Below are 27,846 nucleotides of genomic sequence, written 5' to 3'. Positions count from 1 at the left end.
ATCTAGTTAATAAATTAATTTTCTATTGAATTTATTATTAAAAATAGATGGGTTAGATTTACTGAAATTCGAAAATAAATGTTTCAATGGACTATGTATCAAATTAATGTATCTTAACGATATTGTGCGTTTAGAACATCTACCTGAAATATTGATTGTAGTGATTCAATTACTTTTTGAAAAAGGCAAATATATATAGGGTACTCACAATTTGTCATAACGCATCTTAAAATCATAAATTGTCAATAAAGTACCGGGTGTTTTTCATTTCCCTCTAATCTCCCGCTAATATGGGAGGCAGGTAAATTTTTTTTCCTAGGTTGGCACAACTGTCCTTAATTATGATGCCAAAAATTAGCGCGATCTGTCAACCAGTGCGTTTACAGCAGCGGTTTATGTCAGTCGACCTCAGTAGTGTATGTCGAATTTTACAAAATTTTTTTAACGTATTTGTGTTAAATTTTGGCCAAACACTCAACAAATAACATTGAGTAAGCACCGTATTCACCTGATATGGCCTCCTGTGACTTTTACCTTTCTCCACACTGAAGTATCCAATTCGGTGAAGACGCTTCGACTCAATTGAAGACATCAAAACAAATTCGACGCGACAGCTGAAGGCCATCTGGAAGGCCTATGAAAAATATTTTGACGATTGTAAGAAGCGTAGACAAATATTCTTCGCTTGAAATATATGTTACTTTGAAGGGAATAAAATAAATTTGGATGATGATCGAACAATTTTCGTTTTATTTATAAATTTCCGAAACTTTCTTGACATACAAAAAAGAGTTTATGTTATCAGTTCGATATAACTTATAATCTTGTGAAACTAAATGAAATCCCTAACCAACTTTTCGATTCAAAAAAATATGATATAAAATTTTATTTACGATATTTATGAGTGACTACATATATGAAATTTTTTCTGCAATTCTAAAGCTTATTATAGTGATATTATATATTTTAATTATTTTATCGATAGTTGGATAAAAATATTATTTTACAGAAAGGTTAAAATCTTCAATAGAGTAAATTTCAATAAACTCATATTAAGTAATTTATCGATTTTTTTAACCAAAATTTTTCAATTATTCGATAATAATCGATATATTATAATCGAATATTTAAGTGCTTCAAAACAAAAAATCTCTATCACAAAAGAAAATAATTAAATCGATTAAATAAAAAAAAAATCAAACGATTCTGAGAAATTCTTGTTATCTATGACATCGACAATTTCTAATGAAATCTATTAAATATTAACATAATTAACTTCAGTATAATTTATAGAAATTAATTGATAAAATTATTATTTTCGATTAAATTTGTATTTGAAAAAATTTGGTTTTTATCGACAGTAAAAGTACTGTTATCGATTAGGTTGTAATCGATAATAAAAATACTATTATCGATTGAATTTTTATTTTAGGAACTTATTAGAAAAAATTTGGTTTTTATCGACAATAAAATCGACTGTTATCGATTAGGTTATTATCGATAATAAAACCATTATTATCGATTAAATTTTTGTTTTAGGAACTTAATCGAAAAAATTTGGTTTTTGTCGACAATAAAATCGACTGTTATCGATTAGGTTATTATCGATAATAAAACACTATTATCGATTAAATTTTCATTTTAGGAATCTGAAACAATAAAAATATTGATTGATTGATCGATGTGTTAAAATATTTTAATTACAAATTTTACAATTTTTTTTTTTAATTTTTTCTTTTTAGCTCAATATTTAAATTAAAATTTGTTATTAAGAGGAAGAGGGACTTGAATTATAACTAACTTATTTGCTCGTGCCGCTATTTTCTTTATTGATAACAATAAAAATCATTCCTAAGGTTTCCATCTTAAGTCTTTAGTTGTTTTAATATACAAATAATAACAAAAACAACTACAAGCTTCAGCCTGTTTGCTACACAATTAGAGAAAACCGAAAGTGCAATCAGTGCTTTGCTGCAAATCGAATTTACTGATTGCAAATAACACTACTGTGCAATTGTTTCTGTTGTTGTTGTACGCTTACTGTCGGTACAAATTAGCGACGTAAGCATGTATATACTTGTACTAAGCCACCACTGAATGCTGAATTGACCAGCAGCTAAGCTTACTGCATGCAATTACATGCAACATGCAACATGTGGCAAGCAATATGCGTTGATTTAATGAAACACCGAACCGCAGACAGCAAGTCTTTGCTGCTTGAGCCGATCATTAACTTAAGTGGCAGTTGGATGCTGCTGACTTTGTTGTTGCTGTTGTTGTTGTTATTACAATTACTAGGTATTTACACGCTTGTCTGGCAGTGGAGTAGCATTTAAGCAGCTCCTTTGACGGCACTGCCACTTTGCGAGGCTCAGAATGCGGGCTTATGCTGGGTTTGCGTGCCTCTGTTTGTGTGCTTGGCTGCCTTAGACTTGCCTCATTATTAATATTGTATGCTGCTGCTTAGGGCGCAGACACGCGGCGATTAAATTAAGACTTTGCATGGGTTTCACTTACGCTGCCTTTCAGCCGTTCAGCTTGCCGGCTCCCTGATCATCCAGCTAAGCCAGGCTGTGGTGCCCAGCTGTAGTGGTTGTCGGCCCGCGTGTGAGCAGCTGCCAAATCGAAACTTACCACTTGGCGGCTGTCGCCGATGTGAATGCGCATGCGTTGTTGATATGACTTTGTGGCTATAAATAGCAGTGCGATGCAGCGGAGGCGGGGATAATAGTGCGTAGCAAATGTGTTGCAAAGGCATGCCAGCAGAAGTGTGTAAATTGATATGTACATATGTATGTATATGTGTACTTTAGCTCGGTGGCAAATAATGTGGAAAAATTTACAAATAGCTTTGGCCAAGATCTTCACTTTGATCTTGACCAATTGATCGCGGTTTGGCGGCTGTGTCGAGTTCTTTTAATTTTTCAATTTTCGTTTTCTTTGCATGTCGCTTTCGATTTCATTAAGCATTCTTGTCTCGCATTTGTTGCGAAGAACGAGCTTCGGATAATGGGAGACACTAAGGAATTTCACAAACTCATAAATCTTCCTGTAAATAACAATGTAGACACTTACCTTGGTTAGTAGTGTCCTAGAATATTTTGTGGTTTCACTTCAGTAAAATAATTTTTTGCACAGAATTTTTAAGTGCCTCTTAAACTCTGCCTTAGAACTACGTTCATTGAGATAGAGTTCTCATGGCTTTCGATTTTTTAGAGTTCTACGTATACATTGTCATCGTAATGAAGAATTTAGGTGCAGTTAGTATTTATGAAGGCCATCAGTGAAGAGATTTCATTGAACCTTTCTTCTGTAAAGACTGAACTAAATTTCCAATACTACCTGCCTTTAGGCTTAAACCACAACCACCACAAATCTCCCCTAAGTACCCAATGAATAGATTGGAGCGAACTCCAAGGGCTAACTGCTTCCCGTGGTATCAGATTTAAGTTTCCGGTCAGACCCAACTGGCTTTTGCTACTACCAGTTGAGCACCATCAAACTCAGTAAGAATCTCAGCCAAAGTCTATAACATCAGTTCAAGCTGAGTATTTTAGCTTTTTTTCTGGAAAAGCTATGCTGATATTATGAAGCAAGCCTAATAACAGGCTTACCACACCGCGGGCAAGGGGTAGAAGCACGCAGGAGAATATGAATGACCTTCAGTCCAAAAGAAATCAAAGACGAATTGGCGGCGTTTGCAAAAAAAGTTTAATTTTATGTGATTTTTCATCAGATCAAAAACTGTCAACTGTCAAATTGAGGTCATTATTCGGAGACCTGTAAACTTGGATAGGGATTATTTGTCTCCAAACTGTTCAAATTTTGAAATTTGGTAAAATGTTTTGCGAAAAACGAGTTTAAAATTTAAAATTTCAGTATATATCTTTAAAAGTAAATAAAACCTGATGAAATAGAAAATCAAACAAGGTGTGCCTCTGAATGGTTTCTGAGTACGGGAAATAGCTTTATAGTCTACGAGCAATTAAGTCGAGAGATTGTAACAAACTTCATGTGAGAACAGCTTTTCGCGGTAGGTTCATACAACAATAGGAGAGACCTCCGGAATTATAATAGGAAGGAAGGAGAGAACGGGCACGGAAATTACTGGTATTGAAAAGTTTGGTAGACACTAATCGAAATTTATTGCGAAAGTAAAAGGGTTGAAGCAGCCAGAAATATAACTTTTGGTAGCATTGTACATGCTTAGGTCGCTAGATCGAAAGAAAACTGTCTTTTTTTACTTTGTGGCAGATGCAATTGAACACTTGCCCTTGAGCATACTTGTTTGAGGGTTGGATGAGATACTGTGAAGTAAGGTACTGTAGAAGAGAGAAAAGGGCAGGAGAACTCATTGACTTGATTCCAATTAATACACAATTTAATTTTCACAAAACTTATAGCCAATTGAAACACAGTTCCATTATTTATCGATAATCACTATTTTTAAAATATATTCCGTAAACATAAGTGGATGGATGTACTGGAATTTGCTTATTAAAGTTGTGAAACACTTTTATGCTCTATTGAGCTGGTCCGTAGTTAAGATGGTTCAGAAGTGAGTATTTACGCTTAAAAAAGAACATATACATATATTTCTTTTTTGGAAATTCGAAATCAGTGTATTCGTACAGAAAATTCCGGTATATTCAGCATATTTCCAATTATTCAACAATCAATTATTACTCAGCCCTCTGATGAAAAACATCACCATATATCTAAAATCTCTCATCCACTGTTTGCCTTACATTACGCGCGAGCAATACCAATTAACTTCGCTTTCATTGACTTAATTTTTTAATGAACTTTGAATGTTTACGATTGTTACAGTTTGTAATTTCTAATTTGCCACCGGACGAGTGACTTGCCAGGCACAGCTGAGGCAATATATAGCCTGCGATGGCGCACACCAGCGAGCGGCGGGGTTTAGTGTAGAGAACGCGCATTAGAACTGCAACTAATTGATAGCAACGACTCGCCATTAGACAGAAAAGCGCCGACGGCCAAAAGCTGTGGCATGTTCCGCGCCACAAGGCACATTAGCGTTGCCACAATACGCTCACCATACTTTCGTGGAATGGCATCATATATATACTCGCTTACTGAGAGCAACACTCACTCGCCCACATACTACTCCTTCATTCACTCAATCATTTTGCGAGCTTTCTCTGCCGATGGCGCTGGTGTATGCCCTTTGATTCCCAAGACAAGCGACTGGTTGATGAAAATGGAAAGGCATCGCGTAAGTGGTTCCATCGAACGGCATATGCTATGCATGTATGTGTGTGTGTGTGTGACGTTTAAGTGTTGCTGCGCCGCCTGTTAGAGACAGTTATTTTTTCAGCAGCGTAACGCAGCGTTGATGCTCGCGGCGGCAGTGTAGACGATCGCTTGGGTGATTCCTTGTCTAAATGGTGGTACTGCTTGGTGGGTGTGTGGTTGGATGTGCGGTTGGGGTTGGCGGCATCAAAAGGATTACAGCCGAAATTGCTAATTCAATTTTAATTTGTTTAAAAGTACATGACAATGACCAGCAGCGCCGTCAGCAACGTGAGTTGAGTGCCGCCGCCTGCTATCGACAGCCACTGTGTTCCGTTAGTTGTCAGTAGTGGAATGCTTGTGGACGGTGGAACAGCTGTGGCAAGCGCTAATGAAATTACCGGAAGATAAAATTTCAATTGTTCGGTTGAAAAGTTATGTATATATTCTCTTGCCGCAATTTGAAGTGATTTCTTCTATGCCATAAAACCTTCATTAATTGTCACTCAAGGCAATGCAAAATATGTTTTGGCGTACTGTATATGCCTTGAAAAAGAAATTAGCTGAAGCTACACATTTTTGGAATTATTAAATTAATTTCTGATTGTTTGTAATTGTCCGTCTGTCAGTTGATTTCAATTAAAACGCACGAACAAGAAATGGAATTCCGTTGTTTTTTTTATTTTAGATCAATTTTATCGAAAAGAGGTGATCCATTTCGAGCTCTTCTACTTCAAACTTAATGGGCAATATGTATTATTATTCAAAAGAACATTTTTTTGCATTTATTTTTTGAAGATTTTTTTTTCAAATGCTAGCCACGGCTACATCTCAGATGGTCCATCCGTTGAGTTCAATTTTTGATGACTCGTTCGGGCTTTCGACTTGGATGCTTCAAGTCCTTAATCGAGATTGTCCATAAAGCCTGTGCTTGCCACGAAGTTTGTAATAGCCAGAAGGAAAGGTAGAAAACTCCATTAAATGTATATATTATATAAATGGCCAGCATGATGAGCTGAATCGATTTAAGCACATCCGTCTGTCCAACTATATCTACACATCTGAACTAGTCTCTCAGTTTTTGAGAAATCGATCTGAAATTGTGCAGATGTCCTGGAGGCAATATTTTGTATTTCGAAGGGTATTACAGCTTCGGTGCAACCAAAGTTTTCCTAGTTTATTAAATTACTAAGAACAGATTTTTTCATATTTTTAAACAAATTACGCTTTTGTCAAACGTTTTGGTGAAATAACTTAATCTACTGCTTCACATATTTTCCAATTCAATTTTGAAAAATGTTCGCGCATATTTTTCAATTTTCTATAAATATGGCAAATAATGAAAGCCGGAGCAATACAGCTTCTACACTTACACACACATACACAGTAGCAAGCTGAACGTGTGCTTCCATGAAATATGATTACTAAAATAGATGCATCGCTTTTAGTAACAATTCCGAATGCAATCATCTAAATAAAATCGCTATGTTTATTAAAATGAAATATTGTAAACATTTAAAAATCACTTGACAAAAGGAAGTAATTCCGAAATAAAATTAAAGTTAAAATCCAAACGTTTTACATGGCGCCGACGCAAAAAAGAACAACAATTGGCGCCGTCAATGCTCGACTCGTTGGCGCCACTCAAAATGCATTAGTAAATAAAATAAATTTCCGCTTAAAATCACTAAATGAAAATAAGGAAATAAGTAATATATATACGTATATAGATGTAGATATCAGATGGCATGAAATACGCGCAACACTTAAACGATTATGATATAGAATTTACGATATCACAGGTAGCAAAGGGAAATGTATGTGTGTACGTGGATGGCATAACACTCCTGTAGTGAAATAAACTAGTTATAATACGAACTACTTTATAACTAGTATGAAATGCAGAATATATTAGTTAAGCGGTGGCCTATGTTGCATATAAAAAGCTAATACTTTTAGTGTTAATGCCCTAGGAGATACCAATAGTCAGTTTTCAGTCGGAAATGTAACAGTTCAAAACTAGTGACTAACATAACTGTCTAGTTCAATTTATATTCTTAGAGAAAATTTGAAATTTGTTTAAAACTTCACTGTTCTTAATGAAAAAATTTAGAATTTTTCCTTAACCCCCAAATTGGTATTGGAAAAAGTTGACATAGATCTTGAAATTTTCACACTAGTTCCAATTTAGACAGGAATATTATATAAAAAACTAGAATTTTTGTTAACTAATCTGCTGTTTTACTGCTGGGTTACCTCACCTAAATATGTTTAGTCACATGTATGTAGATATGTACATATGTATATTTACATTTAAGTTGTGAGCGATTATCAAAAATATATTTTTATATAATTTTTTCAGATATTTTTTCTATATTTCAGATAAGTATTCAAATATCAATTCATTTATTAACTTAATGTACGATTGTAAGATAATTCGAATGATGTTGGAATTTTTTTTCGAAAAATTTAAAAAAATTCAATTGTAGAATATTTTAATTTTTCTATTAGTTTTTAAATTTAAGGTGGCCAAAATTTTTATCTTGGAGAAAATGGGTGCTTCAAAAGAAATTTTTTTTGTGAAAAAATGTACCCTTTGAAGTGGTTAAAAATTCGAAGTTATTCTCGATTCAGGCCTTGGAGAAACACATCACGCGTGTCATTCACCAGTTACCATTTGAAATGCTCGAGCGAGTCATCAAAAATTGAACTCAACGGATGAACTAACTGAGACGTAGCCAACATTTGAAAGATACAATCTTCAAAAATCTGAGACGTAGCCAACATTTGAAAGATACAATCTCCAAAAAGTAAATGCCAAAGAATGTTCTTTCGGAAATTTAAAGTTTCTGTGTTTTTTCTTTAAAAAAGTAGAAATATCGAAATCGATCACCCTTTATAATTCGATATAGGGACATACAAACATCGTGCAAACAAACGAAACCGGACTGCAACCGTGCCTACTTCTCATACAATCCAATTTTAAAATCCATCTGATTCGTTCACTGTCTAAAACGCAAATCAAGCTTCAATGAATGTATCGGCATACAATTTTTCCCGAATAAGGCGCTTCAAATGGGTCCTCTTGTGTTCAAAAATTGCACAATTCGGGCCAAAAATATTCTAGCCTCCAGATAACAAATATGCGATTCAAATTTCCGCTTGAGTACATTTTATTGAAAAAATCGGTCAATCTGAGAGATACATATATCATATGTATTAAAAGAGAATTATTTACTAATAATGTTAAGTCTGTATATCAAAAATGTCTTATGTAAGGATTTTCGAACTTCAGGGTGACTTTATATCGCCCTTCCATATCTGTTTTTTTTTCTTGTATTTTAATTTACACGTGGATTTAACCCCTTAAAATAAAGTCTCTCACGAAATGAAAAAGGCTTATGAGCAGAATTTATTCTATGTATATTTACAAAGGCTTTAATCTATAAATACTCGTAATATTTAGGAAAGCTTTAAAAAAGTGTTAAACACTGTCATTTTACGTTCCTTAGATGATATTTTTTATAAGTTAGAAAGAATTTATATCCTCAAAAATAGTTACCGTATCAACTGCAATCATATATGTACATGTGCCCCAAATCTATTCTCTGAGCATAAAGATGTTCCTCTAACCTAGCTTTACCTGAGCCAACCTATATATGTGACCTGGTCTACGAAAAGGGAGCTAACGTGCGAAAACTAGTTTTCTGGGAAACAGCTGTTAAAAATAAACAACTCGTTTCGTCAGTTTCTCGTTATCTCATTAATTGTTTGCCTTTCCAGAGGCTTCAAAGACGTCCAGTAAGTGTTGTTTTTGGTCGGAATATTATTATAGTTCATCGTGTAAGTTGCTAAACTTAAAAACATTTAAAAAAGTAACACTGAAGAAGTGACGTTTACTCTAATACCGCGCAGCTGCTGTTGTCTTGTTTTCATTCGTCTCTCTTTCCGGATGTTCTGTTATCACATTTCTGTAAGTGTTTCCGAACTTTCAAACAAGTTATGACTTTTTGGATTCTATCACGTGAAAAAGCATCTCATCTTCCATCCGAGTCAACTAAAAAGTGAAAATTGATTTTTTGACACCTAAGCCCACTTTCCGTAGACCAACCAGGTCACATATAATAATTTATTTCATTGTCAACTGCGTTAAAAGAGTTTAATTTTATTTTAAAACAAAATTTTTAAAACTTACTAGGTCAATATCTTTTTAGCTTTTGCCATTTCTCGACATTCGGCAATTTCATAGAAAAAGCTAAATTTAAATTTATTTCGACATTTCAATTTATCTATTCGATTTAAGTTGCTTTCCACTACTCTTTCTATTTGTATTTTATCTCATTTGTCGTTTTCCAAATTACACTGTGATTTCTTTTTTGAGTTTTTGTTTCAACTGTCACTTTTTTAGACATTTTCGTTGGCGCGTAAAATTATGCCAACTTTGCAAAAGAATTTCAAATTAAAAGAGAAATAAAGCGCAGAGTGTGTCAATGAGAAATAAAGTGAATCGAATTGCACCCATAAAAAAAGAATATTATTTGAAATATATGAATTGCAGCAAAAAAAAAAATACACTGTTTTCCTGCGCGTTTGATGTTGTTGGTGGCTGTTGGGCTAAACGGCAGCGTAGCGTGAAATTTGAATATGCTGCCGATTGGGATTTTTTCTTAGCGCGAGAAAATAAAGTTAATTTGGCTTTTACGCAACCAGCTACAAATATGGCTTTGATGGACTGCGAGATAAGGTAGCTATCGCTTTTTTGGATGTAAAATTTAAATATGCGCTTCTATAAATATTGAAATAAATTTAAGCATCTTATAAAAATATTTGAAAAAAACTAAAACATACATATGTATTGAAAAAAATTGAAAAAATATTTGAAAAAATTGGTAAAAATACTAAAAAGGTTTCCCATCGAAATTATTTTTTTGTGTTACCTAAAACGAATTTAAAGTATTAAAAAGGCAAAACTCGAGTTATTAAATTTTTTCTCTCCAATGTCACATGTGTCAAAATGTACAGCTATATTTTTTATTGCCAAATTTCATATTTACCGACGCATTATGATCAATCCAATAATACTTTTCATTTAGAAAAATATACTTTTTGTTGTTGCAGCATTGCGAAAAACCTAAAATCATTTTATGTTGCGTTTATTTACACTTTGCTCATAATAGTTTAATCCCGCATATTATGGCATACATGAATTTTAAATCAATTCACAAACACACACACACATAAATATTTACAAAAGCACATGGCAATGTAGCATAATCTAATGTCATTTGTTTTTGCTTAATAAATGTGATAAGCAAATATTTTGAGAGATAACGGCTCTGTGCATATATTTGCATACTCCACAAGATAATACCGTTAAATCTGCAAGCTTATTGCATTAAATATTTACGCGGATAAAATTTTAAATATTCATATTTTATTTACTTGAGCGTATTAACGAAATATTAATGCAAATAGAGAAGTGCAGCGATAGGGCAACACTGTTATGTGTTTTCTCTTTTAGGTTACTAAACTGTTGCTTGGTATTTAAAAGCTATTGAAAAGTTTTCAAATTAAATGAAAATAATATTTTAGCACAGCTACTTTGTTTGTGCAAAGAATATTAAAAAATGTATAAATATAAAATAAATTTTGGGTTTTGGTGGCTACATTTATTATTAAACCATTGCCTTTCACATAAATGTCTCCTTCTCTTAATCGTTCAACTTTCAACCATTTTTCATATACGTATGATATCGAGTATATTTTATATCTGCTAGAATGGGTATATACAGGATTTTCCAATAAGAGTGATATGATTAAAAAAAAAGAACACTCATTGTTAAGGAAATTCAAATGTTTTTTAAATAATGTGAAACACAGTCGATTCAATTAAGTTCTGAATATAATATCATTCAAATGACCTGCTTTGCAGGAACGAATTCGATGAACCCAATTTTTGTGTACTGTTTCCACTAAATCTAGTCGTATGACATGAATAGGACTTTCAATATGGACTTATAAGACTTGAAGAGACTGTGGTTTATTGCTACAGATCACTGACTTCATAACCCCATAATAAGTAATCTAATGGTGTTAAACCACAACCTCTTGGAGACCATTTAGTGCAACAATTTCTTAAAATAATCGGGTGTCCACTGTGTAGCACGTAGCACCGTACTGCTGAAACCAGATTTTGCCTTCTTCTTACAATTGCGGCCATAAAAAGTTGTTTTTCATCGATCTATACCGCACTCCATTGACAGTAACGGTGGTACCTTCATTTCGAAAGAAGTACGGATCGATGATTCTACCAGACAAAGAACGACACCGAGCTCTCAATTTAGCTGAATGTAATGGTTGTTCCTGAATTATTTGTGAACTGTTATTGTTTTCAAATTGTTCCAAGGCAAAGTCAGCAAACCGGTAACGTTAACGGTGATTCAATGGCTTCAATTCTTGAGAGAGAACAATTTTATACGGATGCAAGCACAAATCGTTTCTCAAAAAATTTAAGAACGATTATTTTGATAATAAAATTGAATAATTTCTAAACGTTGTTCTTTCGTATATCTTTTCATGATGAAATTGTAAACATTATCTACTAAATGCAATGGTAAAAGTTGTAGACCATGACATATTTTTTTTTCTTAATTTGAAAGTACAATGTCTTGAGAATATACTGTGAAAATTTCAGACAGAAATTCGAAATATTTCGGGAGTTATAACGAGTTTCCTAGAGTGCCTCGGAGTCCTCTCTTTCGGAGTTGTTGAAGTTTGAACGCGTTTTTCTCAGAACATTGTTTTTCTGGTCGGCCCGGGTCCAAACTTGTTATTTAATCTTGAAATTTAACTTCAGTAGTTCCGACCAGAATGACATGTCTATGATTAAGAATAATCAAGAATATTTGATTTCAGATAACATCAAGAGCCAAAATCACTTGGGCCAACCACGTGCATTTTTTTGAGGTTCCAACTTCGAGTGACAATAATAATGGTAATAAAGTATTAAATTTTTTATTTAGTGAAGCTTCACGTTTTTAATCTAGCTGCTTGAGCCATATCTAAAGGAATCGTTTCTGGCCACTCTCAAGTGAATGGCGCTTAGAGAACTTTCCTCTTTTGTGTGAACTAGTACACATGGCTCCATCGTCCTGGGCCATAACAACCGCGCTTTTAGATCTGCTTACTCCAGATTTGATAAAGAAGCGAAGAAAATGGGTCTGGTAGTGAACAAGCAAGACGAAATATCTCCTGAAACAAACAGTCGTCGCTCTGGTAGCTTGGTTCCCACGTTACTGTTGACAGTCATAACTTCGAAGTCATAGATAATTTCGTCTATCATGGAATTAGCATAAGCACCAACAACAACGTCAGCATCGAAATCTCACACAGAATAACTCTTGTCAACAGGTGCTACTTCGGACTGACTAGGTTTTGTTCTCGACGAACAAAGACTAAACTCTACAAGTCACTCGGCATGGTCGACGACAACATCTGAACCAAATTATTGCAATCGTCAAGCCAATCTGCATACTCTTAATACTACATGAAATCTTGACTATTAATGTACTCAGCTCCAATATCCGACCACCACCTACTACTCGGTGTACTAAGTTAATGAATAATCAAGTTGTCTTATACACGGTCTAGTAAAAATAGGTCCATTATTTTTTCAATAGGAGGCCTTAATAATCCGTATCTCGTGTTGTATTAGAGCGATCGGACTGCGCTGAAGTATCGATATAATAATGAAAATACTTGCATCTGACCACTGCTATGGCAGTTTAAGTGTTAAAGATTACACCAACCAATTAAATAAGGTTGCAAGCATAAAGAAGCGCAATATATGGGTACCATTAGAGTTAACGCAAAAACACCACATTGACCGAATTTCCATTTGCAATTCACTGAAAAATCGCAACAAAATCAAACCATTTCGAAAATGGATAGTTACTAATAATGGGGACCGAATGGATATTGTCGTATCTCGGTGAGCTAGCGCAAAGATGCTTTAAACCAAGATTGACCATCAGGTCAATGTTCCATCTACGACCTAACTCTTACTTCGAACCCTTACTGTCAATAATTGGACCCTCTGAAGAAAACATTCGCCCGAAGCGGTCAGCTTTGAGCAATAGAGGAAGAATTCTGTCACATTCAGGCCATACACCTATAGCTTGTGACCCGCCAGAGCTTGGTTTGGAGATTCTAGTGGGTCCACTTTATAGTATACGGATAATGTCTTTGCTGGTGAAAAAGTGGCATCTAGGGAAGCTTATAAAAATCAATCAATCCCCCTATTTCAGCACTTTAGTCGTAACGATAATACTGTCTTACTCTCTTTAATGGTTGATCTCTTATTCTCTCACGGTACAGTCTTTTGGAAGGTCACCCCAACCTAACCTCATAGTTTGTTCTAATTATTCAAGTTTTTAGGTTAATTGGTGTGATGTTTTCCCGAATTAAGAAAATACAGATATTTTCTCAATAGTACCCTCTAACCATATATCTCTAACCTGCGCATAGCATATAAGTAACTGTTTCCGCCTGAAATTATAACTTATCTACTCGTCTTCAAATAAGTATTTTCACATATCCTAGTAATATATACCTAGACCATCTTAGCTCTTAATGACCCAAAATAGTTTAAAACTCACAATTCATTTTTAATTTTTTGGCAAAATCCTTGTGTTTCTTCTTAACGGATGCTGAAATGCAATTCGCTGCAATGCAGCTCATTTACACACTACTCGCTCTCCTTTTTATGCTTCCATTTCCTTTGCTACACTGCATTAATATAACAAACAGTATAATTAAAATGTGAGACAAAAAGCGCCTTCGCACTGCACACACACATATATATATACTTACATACTTATATGCATACAAAAACATACAAGTATACAAACCTACATATTAGGGTGGGTAAAAAATAAATTAAAATTTTTTCTTAGAAACTGTGAAAAATGAAATGAGAAATGATAAAATAAAAGAGTGTGATGACAAAGACAATAATACTATAATTGTGATTTTTGATTTTCCACATAAATAAAGTACAAATGTGTCTTATTTCATTTGGATGTACAGGATGCGGCACTCGAACTGTGACCAACTTCAGGCCGTTAGCGCAGCTGTTGCACTGGAATCAGCTGTTTATAATTTTGTTGAATGACAGTTCCGAGTATTGTTCACAAGTGTTTGCCAAAAGTGAACGCAAAAAAAAAGTGAACAGCCATGGAATTCAAACGTAATAGTGTGATTGCTTTATTTCAGCTTTAAAATCACAGCCAGCGTGAGCTCAACCACCTTAATGTGAATAAAGTTTTTGTTTATCGCACCATCACTCGTTTTAATGATACTGGTAGCATCGCAAAACGCCGTGGAGGTGGCAGCAACGTCACGTGAGATGAGCGAAATCCACGACGAAGTGCCAATCAAATGGCTAAAGAACTGCATCCGACGCATACTGAAAAATGAGCTTAAGGTCAAGCCTTACAAGTTCCAAAAGGCCCATAATCTCACACCAAAGCAGCAATAAGTAAGACATGAGAGAGCGAAGCAGTTGCTTCGCTTGGCCGAAAGCTGTCAAAATCTGAACGTTGTGTTTTCTGACGAAAAAATTTTTCCAATTGAACAATTCGTAAACTCTCAAAACGATATGGTTTACTTGACTCACAGTTCATACGAAAATCTAAGTCATCGGTTGGTCACCAGGAGGCAGCACCCTCCACAAATAATGGTTTGGGCCGCTGTCACCACAGCTTAGGCAAACAAACATTTCGGTCGCAAACCATGGATGCGAATCCAATGGATTATTCTCTCTGGGCCATTTTGGAGAGCAAGGTCCGAAGTAAAAAATACACCAGTCTCGTGGCCCAAAATAACGCCAAGTTACATTCGGACAGCTTGCGATTTGTTTTTTGACCGTCTCAAGGCCATAGTTAAGGCAAAAGGTGGTCATATCGAGTAAAAGTAAATTGGTCCTGAATTTATGATTATTTTTACACATTTTGTACTTTAAAATAAAAAAATAATAATTTTCCAAACCGAATGTATGGCTTTTTTAATTGGTTACACTTCGAGTGCTGGACTCTGTATAATGCACTCGAATTGAAAATTCAACTATTAAAAATTTTACTATAATTTTTTTTCGTCATTTTCGACGGTTTTTATTAACGGCAACTAAGGAAAAAAAATAAAATATTTTTTTTGATCCACCCTAGTACATACATATAAACATTGTGCTGTGTAGAAGTGCATACATATGCATAAGTGTGTGCGTGTGTTAGTGTTTTGCCCGTGGCAAAGCAAGGATTTCCTGCGCTCGTTGGCATTGCAGCGCTTCGCTTTGCAGTGATTTCATAGCGCAACCCTGTCATACCGTTATCGTTTGTGCACGAACTTACCTTGTGCTTGTGCCATTCGCACGCTTCCGCTTGCCGTTAGAAGTATGCAGTATACCGTGAGAAACTGACAAAACAATGACAGTGTGGCTCTAATGGTGTTGCTGGTGGTTTTGTTGTTATCCTCGTTGTTGTTGTTGCTTTTGTTGTTGTTACTGCAGTGGAGACGACGCCTCAGGTGCGCTTGTGGTGAGATTTTTGTCTGTTGCTGCCGCTTGTCGGCTTTGCTGCAGTTTTTGTTGTTGCTGTTGCTGCTGACGCTGTGCAGCGGATGCGGAAATGGCGCCATTTGTGTTGTTGACGCCATAATGGTGCGCAAAATGCAATACAAATGTTAGCTGCCTGCAAAAAGTAGAAACAAAAAAGTAATTAAAAAAGAGCCGTTATGATATGAAGCAAGTGCTTGTTGTTGTTGTTGTTGTAAGTAAGTGAATCTTGCCAAAAATTCCAATAAGCGCATATTTTTGCGAGAATTTCGTATACGGCGCGCGACGCGTGTGCTACAACTACAACAAAAAGAGCACGCAAAGACTATATTGCGTAACAATTTTGCGCACAATAAATTTTCCATCAATTTTACTAATTAAAAAGTTGCCACTTTGCACAACGGCAGGCAATGCGACAGCAGATGGGCAAACACAAAGTGCACGAAGCGGAGTAGTGAAAAAAACTGGCACGAGACGAAATTGAAGTGCGCAAAATTGAATGTCGGACACACACACACGCGCGTACTCATACACACACACACAGCAATTTAGCGTCACTTCATTGCCGGCATTTGTTTTCGCAGCATTCTCAATCAGCGCTCTGACAGCGTCGCACTTTGTCCTCCGCCTCGTCGACTAATGCATGCCGCTTTTCTCACTTTCTCTCTCGCCCTCTCTCTCGCTGACCCGCATAAATGAATTATGAAATAATTGGTTTAGCAAGCGCTTTGCAAAGCCACTCAGCAGCACTAAATTCCAGCTATCCAACTACCCGGCTTCCTCATTGACATCCGCGCCGCCTCCTTTGCACGGCTTTGTTTCACTATCCCATTCCGTTGGTGCCGCTGTATTGTGCGAATTTTTAACAACGCTTTCAATAACTTAAATGCTAATGCTAAACTTAAACTGCTTAACACGCTGTGTGACGCGGCCTGGCATAGCGTGGCGTTCAGTGGTCGGTTTTCCGCAAGCAGCTTTAGCGCTGAGTCCACTGCCGTTGATCCGGCATTGAATTGCGCTAAGCACCATTTAACCGCTGCTCCGCCAACCAGCGTTACTATTTTATTGTTGTAACAATGTCGCCAGTTATGACACTACCGTTACTCGCTCGCTCACTCTCATTACTTCTCTAACTATCTATCTCCCTGCCTCTCGCTCTGCGCCTCGGGCTCATTTCTTATCGCTGCCGTTTCTTCATGTCCTTTGGATTTCTTGAGTTGCAAATGGGAAAAGTTGCCGCATTTCAACTGCAATGGCAAGCGGCGCAGTGACAGCATTTTACGCCAGTTGCCCGCTGTGCTTTATGGACTGTCGCCATTCACTCAACTCAACTCGCCTACACTGTACCACGACTGCCAGTGCCAATGTCTCTGATTTCACTTTACTTTCCATGCGTCAACATTTTAATTACAGAGTTCTTGCGAATGTTTCGCTATGCGTTGCAATTCCAGACGCCGGTCGCACTGTGGTGTCGCTTAGGTGAATGAGTGGTTCGTTTAATTGGCACTTTGGTGAGGAAGCTAGTTCTGGGACAAGAAAGTGAGCGTCTCTTAAGAGTTACGGCTTTCGATGGTTGTCCTCTCTTTGAGAGCACGAAATATGCCACGTACAGCATCCACTGAAGAAAATAAAGCAGCCGTAGCTGAGAGCGTACACGAAGACCGGGGAGTGATAATTCGGCGGCGTTCGCACCAACTCGGACTGATAAAGGGAACGAATTGGCGCATTTTACATCGATATCTTAATTCGAGAGCATACAAAGTGAATTGACTGCAAGAACTGAAACCGCTCGACTTTCCCGAGCGACATCGCTACGTTCTGTGTGCTCTTGAAAAGTTCCAAGAAGATTCGACGTTTTCGAGCCAAGTGTTGTTCAGTGACGAGGTGCATGTAAATAAGCAGAGTTGTCACATTTGGGGCGCAGAGCAACCTGAAAATATTCAGGAGCTGCCATTTCCAGGGTCGGTGGAATCATTGGTCCATATTTATTCGAAAATAATGTGGGTAGGAACGTAACCGTCAATGTCGACCGTTATTGCGTCATGATAACCGCCTATTTGATTCCTGAAAATAAAGCTCGTGATCTCGGTGACATTTGGTATCAACAAGACGGAGCCACATTCCTCACATCGTATGAATCAATGGATTTATTAAGAGAACTCTTCGGTAACCAGATAATTTTACGTTTTGGCCCGGTCGATTTGCAACCAAGCTTGTGTGATAATCACTTCGCTTGACTTTTTCCTGTGGGGATATGTAAAGTATAAAGTCTATGCGGACTACAAGGTCGTATAGCAAAAGATAAAGTTTCTTCAAACTCCCATGATCCCATAATATGTTCGGCAAAGTAATTTTTTTGAATATTATCTTTTTCGAAATAACAAAGGTAGCTGATCAACTTGGAAATCTCTAAATTATATTTAATTATTTTTTGTTATTAACACTATATACGTTTCCAAACCCACTGTGCAAGACGTTTAAACACATCAAAAGCACTAAAATGCGATCCGCACAGAGCGTAACGCAGTAGCAGGAACTGAGAAATTCTATTAACTTATGAAATTACAAGAGAAATGAAAACTTATAACAAGAAGTCATTAAGTCACACGGAATTAAAAACTAAAAAGTCAAATTACACTAGGAGTAAGACAACACAAATAGAGTTGAATTTGAGAAAATCTGCAGAAAAGATTTCTATCACTTAAGAAGAGAAAACAAGTAAGGAAGGGCTAAGTTCGGGTGTCACCGAACATTTTATACTCTCGCATCATAAAGTGATAATCGAGATTTCATTATCCGTCATTTACATATTTTTCAAATAGCGTATTTGTGTAAAGTTTCATTCCGCTAACATCATTGGTTCCTAATGTATATATTATACGAAGAAGGCATCAGATGGAATTCAAAATAGCGTTATATTGGAAGAAGGCGTGGTTGCGAACCGATTTCACTCATATTTCGTACATGTCATCAGAGTGTTAAGAAAATATTATATACCGAATTTCATTGAAATCGGTGGAGTAGTTCCTGAGATATGGTTTTTGGTCCATAAGTGGGCGACGCCACATCCATTTTAAATATTTAAAAGAAGCCTGTGTGCAGCTTCCTTCTGTCATTTCTGCCGTAAAATTTAGTGTTTTCGACGTTCTTTGTCAGTCGGTTAATGCACTTTTAGTGATTTTCAACATAACCTTTGTATGGGAGGTGGGCGTGGTTATTATCCGATTTCTTCCATTTTTCAACTGTATATGGAAATACCTGAAGGAAATGACTCTATAGAGTTTGGTCGACATAGCTATCGTAGTTTCCGAAATATGTAGAAAAAACTTAGTAGGGGACGGGGCCACTCCCACTTTTCCAAAAAAATTACGTCCAAATATGCCCCTCTCTAATGCAATCCTTTGTGTCAAATTTCACTTTAATATCTTTATTTATGGCTTAGATATGACACTTTATAGGTTTTCGGTTTCCGCCATTTTGTGGGCGTGGCAGTGGGCCGATTTTGCCCATCTTCGAACTTAACCTTCTTATGGAGCCAAGGAATACGTGTACCAAGTTTTATCATGATATCTCAATTTTTACTCAAGTTACAGCTTGCACGGACGGACGGACAGACAGACATCCGGATTTCGACTCTACTCGTCGCCCTGATCACTTTGGTATACATAACCCTATATCTGACTCTTTTAGTTTTAGGACTTACAAACAACCGTTATGTGAACAAAACTATAATACTCTTCTTAGCAACTTTGTTGCGAGAGTATTAAAATAAAATAAAATAGCAAATAGAAAGGAGACGAAAAAGTACGGAACGTTGGTGGAAGGAAGGCAAAGAAATAAACAAATCAATGTGTGCGTGATTGCGTGGAAAGGATGTGAGACGTAATTGTTAGCAGTGTAGAGGAAAAGGTTAGAGTAGTTGAACTGCAACGAGAAACATCTACACGCTCATAAAATTGTGGAAACGCTTTTACAGGACTATCCGTATCTCCCACTCAGTATGAAAAGCGCCGGGCCAGCCAGGTGAAATTCGTTAATCACTATATTGGGTCGTTCACTGAGAAATGTCTTCTTTTTTCGTCCAATCCAAACGGGATTCCTTTTTTGGAAAACATTTTATAAAATTCTATATTCTGATATTTGATCCAAAATCGGGCAAAAGTTTGTTTCCACACTCATAAAATTGTTCTGTCAAAAAAAGTTTTCACGGAATGGAACAAGTAATAGTCCGAAGGTTCCAAGTTTGAAAAATATGGTTTTATTCCGAAAATTTTGTACAAACAACCTTTACTATTCCTATATATAACTGTAAAGTGGTTAAGCGTGAAGTTAGCTACGAAAAAATTGTATAAACAGCTTTAGTCATTAAATTAAATTGCTTAGTGAATGACCCAAAGTATTTTGCTGGTATTATTCAGCTACTAAAACACAATTGGTGTGCAATCGATTAGGCTTGGGGCTGCAAGCCAAGGATTGCCCGGTGGTTGTACAGAATGATGGTGCGCCCGATTATCACGTATAGGATGATAGGTTGCGCCTCAAAGCGTCGTAGACTTCAGTAAAGCATTAACTAATTGGTCAGGTTGTCAAAAACACACTGCTTCAAATGGCATCAAAACAGTTTGACAGATATTAGGTAATCTCATTCTAGCGTATGATGGCCTTAAGTGATGAAATACCATTGGCTCTTTTCCTAAGACACAGGATTACTTAAAGAGCAAACTTCACTAAGAAGTTCAAGGTAACCCTTAGCAGTAAGGCTGAATGTAATGTTTCCACTCTCGAAAACGTCAGAGGGAATCCATGCAGGAGTCGCAGAACCACGCACCAAACTCTCCAAGTTTCCGGAGCATATTTAAACAGAAGACTTTGCCATAAGTGACTGCGAAGAGCGTAACTATCGCATCGAACGCATAACCATATTTAGCGACAGTCAAGTGGCACTTAAAGCAGTCTCTATCTTCGAGATCAAATCACTACTGGTGTAGGAGTGTAGAGAACGGCTGAACAGTCTATTGGAACGTAATCAAATGAACCTTACACAAGTGCCCGGCCACAAAGGTATAGCTGGGAATGAAGTGACTTCGTCCCGCAGCATCCACTAACATGGTACGGCCATTCATCGCGGTGGATCCTCAAACCATAAATGTGCTGCTCCGCAAGGAAGAAGAAGTAGGCAAGGAGAGATAACAACTCTCAGGCTTGCGCTATGGTAAGCTACAACCTTAGCACTTTTCATTATGCAATCAACTTCCCAAGGCCACTGTAAGCTGAAGAAGTACTTATATAACGTGGGCTTAGCTTTTTGTGCAAATTGCCGGTTCTGGAATAGGGAGCCCGTAACTCCAGAACACGTGCTATTTGACTGCATTGCAGTCTGTAGGCGCAGGGTTAAGGCTCTTGGACCCATGTTTCCAAATAGAGATCAGATTACTTCATTAATACTTATTACTGCATTGGAACTTATCAATGTGCTGGGGCTAAGTAGACCTTATATCGCGGTGCAATCCTCATCTATTTATCTTATCTCATCTACGCTGGTATACAAATCTACAAAACGCCCTTATACTTTAAACCAACTAGCAACAAAAGACCGGTAAATTTCCTGTTTTCAGTCCATCACAGTCCTTTCATTCTCTGGAATTTAAATACTACTGTGCCCAAAACATAAGGTGTCATTTAAATTTAAACTGCGCGCGTCGAAGGATTTGGAGAATTATTTTTTTTAGGTAGGTAGTACTGTCAGTCACATTTATGTCAAATTTCATGTCAAAATATTCATTAGTTTTCAGATACGTGCTGTTTTGTGTGCTGCTAAAAGTGAGTTTTTCGTTTTTTGCGATGTCGAAATTTGTTGAGGAAAGAATTTGCATTAAATTTTGTTTACGGAAGCAATTTTCTGCTGCGGATACGTTGAGGGTGGTGCAGAAAGCCTTTGGTGATGAGGCCATGCCTAAAAAAAATATTTACAAGTGGTATAGTGAGTTCCAAGCCGGCCGTGAACGTGTCGAAGACGAAGAGCGTTCAGGGCGACCATCAATCTCAACCGACGAAGCTCACGTTCAACAAATCAAAGATTTGGTGTTGAAAAACCGTCGATTAACAATTAGAGACCTTTCTGATGAAGTTGGTATATCGAAAGGCTCAGCCAATACCATTTTGAAGGATGTTTTGGGCCTCAAGCGCGTCAAATCTTGACTGGTACCGAAAACATTAAATTTTTTGGAAAAGAGGCGTCGCGTTGAAGTGTGTGAAACGATGCTTTCCGACTACCAGGGTGTCATGAAATGCATTATAACTGGCGATGAGACTTGGATATATGCTTACGACCCCGAAACAACCGATCAATCGAGCGAATATCGTGCCAAAAGAGAGCCGAGACCAAAAAAAATCGCGCCAAAGTCGCTCAAAAATAAAGGTCATGTTGACTGTTTTCTTCGATTATCGTGGTGTTGTGCATTATGAATTCCTTCCCACCGGTCAAACAGTCAACAAGGAATATTATTTGAACGATATGCGTCTATTGCGTAACGCTATCCGCCTAAAAAGGTCGGAATTGGGGAAAGACAATTCACACACATGTACTAGTATATAGTTTCGTTCAAATCCTATTCTCCTTGATATACATATATTAAACTGTACAAATTGTTTATCTTGATATTTGAATTTTTATTCATTCGAAGGGGTTGACATCGGTCTGACAATCAAAAAACTTGTTTAAATTAATGATAGACATCAAGCTGAAAAGCTTTAAGAAATCTTAATGGTAAATTTTTCGAAAATTTTGCCTTGTTTTTAAGAGAAATTGTCACTTTTCATTTTCAACTGGCAAGAGTTTCTCAGATATGGGTGCAAGTATCCTTTTATATAAATGTAGTAAACACCTACTAAGTGGCACTTAAATCATATTTTATACCGTTGCTTTTCATTCATCATTCGCAAACATACATACTATATGCACACATATTACACCTGATATGCTTTTGAACTTGCTTGGACATCAGCTAATAAGCGGCACGTGACTTGGAAAGTAATAAAGCACAGAAAACCAGAAATAAGCCGGTCTTCTGCTTTCAAAGAAAAAAGAAACAAAAAAGCTAAAGCACACACTTGTACTCACATAAATTTATATTTGCACGAACACACAAACACACTCAAGTGTTGGCGCTTCGTGGCGCCATTCACACGCTCATTCACTATTCATTCGTTCCAATCCATTCCAGCTGTTTAAATGCTAAGCGGCACACGTCTCGCTTATTTTTTGGTAGTTGGTTAGCAGCATTAAACCGGTATTATAGTTTTTGCTTATTTATGAGCTCTTTATGACGGCGCTTAAGCATATAATTCACATCTGATTAACATACTTACATATTAATGCGATTTGTTTGGCGGCTCATTTGCACCTGTATCTATTTGGTGATAATTAATTTTGATTATAAAAAAAGTGTTAAAATGAATTTTTCTTGTATTCTCTTTTGCATATATGTATATACGCTTGACAGTTTTATATTTTATTTATTTTTATATACATAAATTTGTATTATTTATTTATATAGTCGTATTAAATTTTTTGTTCGTTCAAAAAGCAAAACTATTTTAAATCTATGTATCTCAAATTGTAAGAATTTGTGGTATTATCAATGAATTATATAAATAAATATTTCGCTGGTTTCGGCCTGTTCTTTCTTTGGAGAGCGCTTGACTCAATATTGCATTGGTTTCTCAAAGAAGAGAAAGGCTCAGAAAGCTTGACATTTCTTGTCAGCACACTCCAATTTTGTCTCTATCTGTTTTGGCGTTCTACATGGATTGTTTTCTCTAACAGTTAATAAGAAAAAGTTATTCAAATGATTTCTAATTTAATAAATAAAAGTTATGAAAGCCTTACTTTCCATTACCAAGTTACCGTAAGAGTTGTGTATTTATATTTGACGAGCAATTATCTACCTACCGACTTGTGAGAAACGCACGTCGATAAACACAAAGAAGGTTTGACGTCGAGAAGCTTCAATCACAACAGACCGTCGACCCATTTTCTGATCGACCTGCACTCCTGCTCTCTGAGAGCACTCATCAGCAACTCGGTATAACGGGACTATGGGAGGGCATTTCAAGCTCCTTACGAACAGCTGCAACCGCAACCATTGGTTTTCAGAAAATGCAAGAGAACAGCTGGTACTATGAGGGGTGTCGTGTCGCAGCGGAGAGAATGCAGACCGCCTACCTCATAACGTTGCAATCAACCACAATACGTGCGGGATGGGATAGATACCTAGAGTTGAAGAGGGTAGACAGACGCATTGGCAGACAAAAAAAGGTAAAGGCCGAAATGCGTGAGTACGAAGAGCTTGATAAGCTGGCCGACAGTGAGAAAGCTTGAAAATTTTATGAAAAGATGCGGTGATTATCAGAAGGTTTCAAGACCGGAGAACACTCTTGTAGAATTCCCGGAGGTTGTCTAGTGACTAATGCTCAAAGCATATTAAAATTATGCAGGGAACACTTCTGTAGCATGCTGAATAGCATTGAAAGCATAACACCAGGAGATGGTGAACCCGATTGGATGGAGCGGATATTCCATTGCTCGACCATGAAAAGTTCGATGAATTGCCTGCGGAGCTATTCAAATACGGCGGCGAAGAACGGCTGGTTCTCTTTGGCTCACATTGTCGTCACTCCATTTGACTCGGCTAGTATAACAAAAACCACATATTTGGAATAACAACATTAAAAATTGTCGGTGAAAGTATTGGGTTGGTTTAGTTCAGTACTCTACCTTTCCGTTATAAGTTTTGTCCGCATTGGTGAGATCGTTTTAGACTTTCCAAAGTAATGGATGAATTTGGACTATTTTATCTTGTGAGAGTTTCGGTTTACAATTTGTTTAACTTTAATAGGAAAATTCAGCTTCTGTAAAGAATGTTTTTCGCGCGGTTCTCTCAACTTATGGTCAACGTAATCGGCCTATTGAACGTACTATTCTGAACACCATCACCCATCTTGAGATCCGGTAGTCATTGTTAGAAAACCTTATGTGTTAATAATTTAGAAAGGACTTTGAAAGAACCCCGGAGATATTTGGACGGATGTAATAGAGATAGAACCAAATTTATATTTGTCTCGGCTAATGTGTACTTATTGTTTGTATACTTTTTGTTTCTAAAATGACTACAATAAAAATAACAAAGTTTGAAGAATCAGAAGCTTTAATTGTGCCAAGTCACTTCCTTTTTCAGTGCTGGCAATTTCTAGGGGGTTATTACAAAATCATTGTTTTACAAATTATATAAATGAAATATTTATAAATTATATATATTTACTGTTAAAATAATTTATATTTTCGCATAATAACATAAAATTTCATTTCCATTGCCCTTTCCAATCTTCGCTCTCGCTTAATCCGTTTTATGCGCAAAAACGATTACCGTTATAATGTTCAATCTACAGGTTAACGCGCTTTTGCCAAAAACCATTTTCAATTTCACGCGACAAATTCGCCTCTTTCAGACTTGTACATATACATACATATGTATATTTATAAATATGTATATAAGGCTGCGTAATCCAATGTGTAATACCCGTTCTGGTTGGCTGTCAGAGCATTTTGTGGCCTTAAGCTTTATGCGTACGCACACATACACAAGCAGCCATAAATGCATTATAGTTAATAAAGTGCATGGCGGCCAACGACGGACATTCATTCATTCCTTTTATGTGATGGTACATATGTATATATGAGTGTAAGCTATAGGATGCACATAGGTGTGTGTGTAAGTCCATGTAAACCACTACAAATTGATTTTCATTACATGACGTCAATTAAGTACGTGTAACTTTCAATCAGCGTTGAAATTTTTAAAACTGCAGAGATACAGCGCCGCCATGCAGCAGGCTGTAATACCTTGCGCAGACACAAACACATACACCTGCACACACACACACACTTACATATGTGTGTGGCCAAAAAATTATTGCAATTTTCAAGTCAGGCTTGTTGGTGATAAAAGGTTGAAAGACACAAGTTGTTGGCGGCTACTAAAATGTCACTTATCCACAGCCAATAACAACAAAAATTGATGATTATGCCAGGAAGAACATTTTAAAATATACTATGAAATATTAATCATGCTAACAGATGGCAATGTTAATTTGCATAAAATGCTTTAATTAAAGTTTGAGCTGATGAAAAATTCATTTGATAATTGGTAATGCTGGAGCTTCAGTTTGACAACACTTTTCTGTACTGTGCACTGTGGTCAAACAATCGCGGGGTATAATAATAATATAATAGTAATCAATGTTTCACTTAAGTTTGACGAATTTAATGTTTATGATATTAACAGTTGCGACTTTAAGGTTCTGTCCAAAGCTGGAGGAGCTTCTCTTGGATTTCATTTAGACCTTTGCCACTGACTAATACTGGTTGGAGCTCTTCAACTGATGAAAATATTAAAAAAGTGAAGGATCATAGAAAATCATCAGCCAAGTGTTAGAGAGGTGGCAAGAAAGCTCGACATCCCTCGCGAGTCCGTTCGATTGATTTTGGGTGTGAAACGTGATCATGCTCGACTAGTCCTGATAAAGCAGAATTTTTTCAAAAATAGTACGTTAAAGGGGTCTCTGTGGACATGCTTAATGGTGCGAATTCTTATCTCACATTCATGGCGAGCATTATAATTGCCGATGAGACATGGGTTTATGAGTTTGACATGCAAACGAGTCAACAATCATCGGAATAGAACCCAGAATTTTATATTTATCAAAATGGCAAGTGTCTTTTATCTTTTACCTTGAAGACCCCTTTTCTGGTCGGAAGCTATAATACCCATTACAGCAGCATATGTTATAAGCTATGAGCTACAGTGATCCCATGTAGACAATTCCTTCGGAGATTGCTCCATTGCCATAGATAATACTCATACCGAATTTCGTGAAGATATCACGTCAAATTAAAAATTTTTCCATACAAGCAGTTGATTCTGATCGTTCAGTTTGTATGACAGCTATATGATATAGTTGTTCGATATTGGCGGTTCTGTCAAATGAGAATTTTCTTGGGGCGTAAAAGACGTGTGCGAAATTTGAAAGCGAAATATGAAAATTTGAGATCTCAAAAACTGACGGCTTTCTTCGCCTATTTACAAACATACGGACAAACGGTCATGGCGAAATTGACTTAGCTCATCACATTGATAATTATCATTAATTATAAATAATTTATAATTATATATTCCGAACTTATTAAACACCAAACATGACAAGTGTTTTTTATATTTTACGTAGAAATTATAAAAAATAGATTTGTATAATTATTCATGAACTCATAAGAATGGACCAGACTTGATATTGCAGACGGAAATCTGGATTTTCAAAACCTATACGAGTATTATATACTAGTTGAGCTTGATATGGATTCGCGGTTTCTTATTGGAAATCAGACGATTTTGTCGATGTTGTTGTTGCAGCGTCAGAAAAAATTCCTGCAGAAATTTGGAGGTGACGGGTTGACAGACCTTGGCCGGATAGAAACGCGGGTCCGTTCCGGTTACCTAGACCCGACTGACATGGGAACGGATCAGACGATTTTCGCTTGCATCGGTCAAGCAGAAATGCCAGAGATCAGGGTAGTAGCATGTGAATGACGCAACTAGCGTTACTGCTACTTTCATATTAAATTTGTCTGGGTCGGAAATTGTGAGTCCAATGAGCTGGCCAAAAAGGCACTCATACCCAAATTCCATCAGAACTGGAACGAGCAGGGGCTCTTCTGTCTTCGTGCTTTCGGGTGCTGAATCACTGGGCTTCGCCTGAGCTTGGCAAACATTGGCCAGCGATCACAACTTGTAGGGTTGCGAAAACCTTATGGCACAGAGTGAATCATTAAAGAATTATTAATATCAGTGCAGCTGCTATCTCTTAGCAAATCTTACTTGCGGCGAGCAATAAAGGGGCGTCCTAACTGGATACTGTCGCATTAG

The 27,846-nt window shown here is 36.7% G+C and overlaps 1 protein-coding gene across 1 annotated transcript in view; it reads right to left on the bottom strand.

Annotated features, from left to right (window-relative positions):
* Positions 1 to 15,969, bottom strand: part of LOC120782583 (serine-rich adhesin for platelets) — a 43,615-nt gene extending 27,646 nt beyond the window's left edge. Inside the window, exon 1 of the mRNA XM_040114931.1 lies at positions 15,666 to 15,969. Coding sequence (XP_039970865.1) covers positions 15,666 to 15,969 — 304 coding nt within the window. The remainder of the gene's footprint in view (positions 1 to 15,665) is intronic.
* Positions 15,970 to 27,846: the final 11,877 nt, after the last annotated feature.

The sequence above is a fragment of the Bactrocera tryoni genome, chromosome 1, assembly GCF_016617805.1.
Source record: "Bactrocera tryoni isolate S06 chromosome 1, CSIRO_BtryS06_freeze2, whole genome shotgun sequence".
Taxonomy (NCBI): Eukaryota; Metazoa; Arthropoda; class Insecta; order Diptera; family Tephritidae; genus Bactrocera; species Bactrocera tryoni.
The sequence above is the reverse complement of the archived record's forward strand: the minus strand, read 5'-3'. Positions and strand labels throughout refer to the sequence as shown.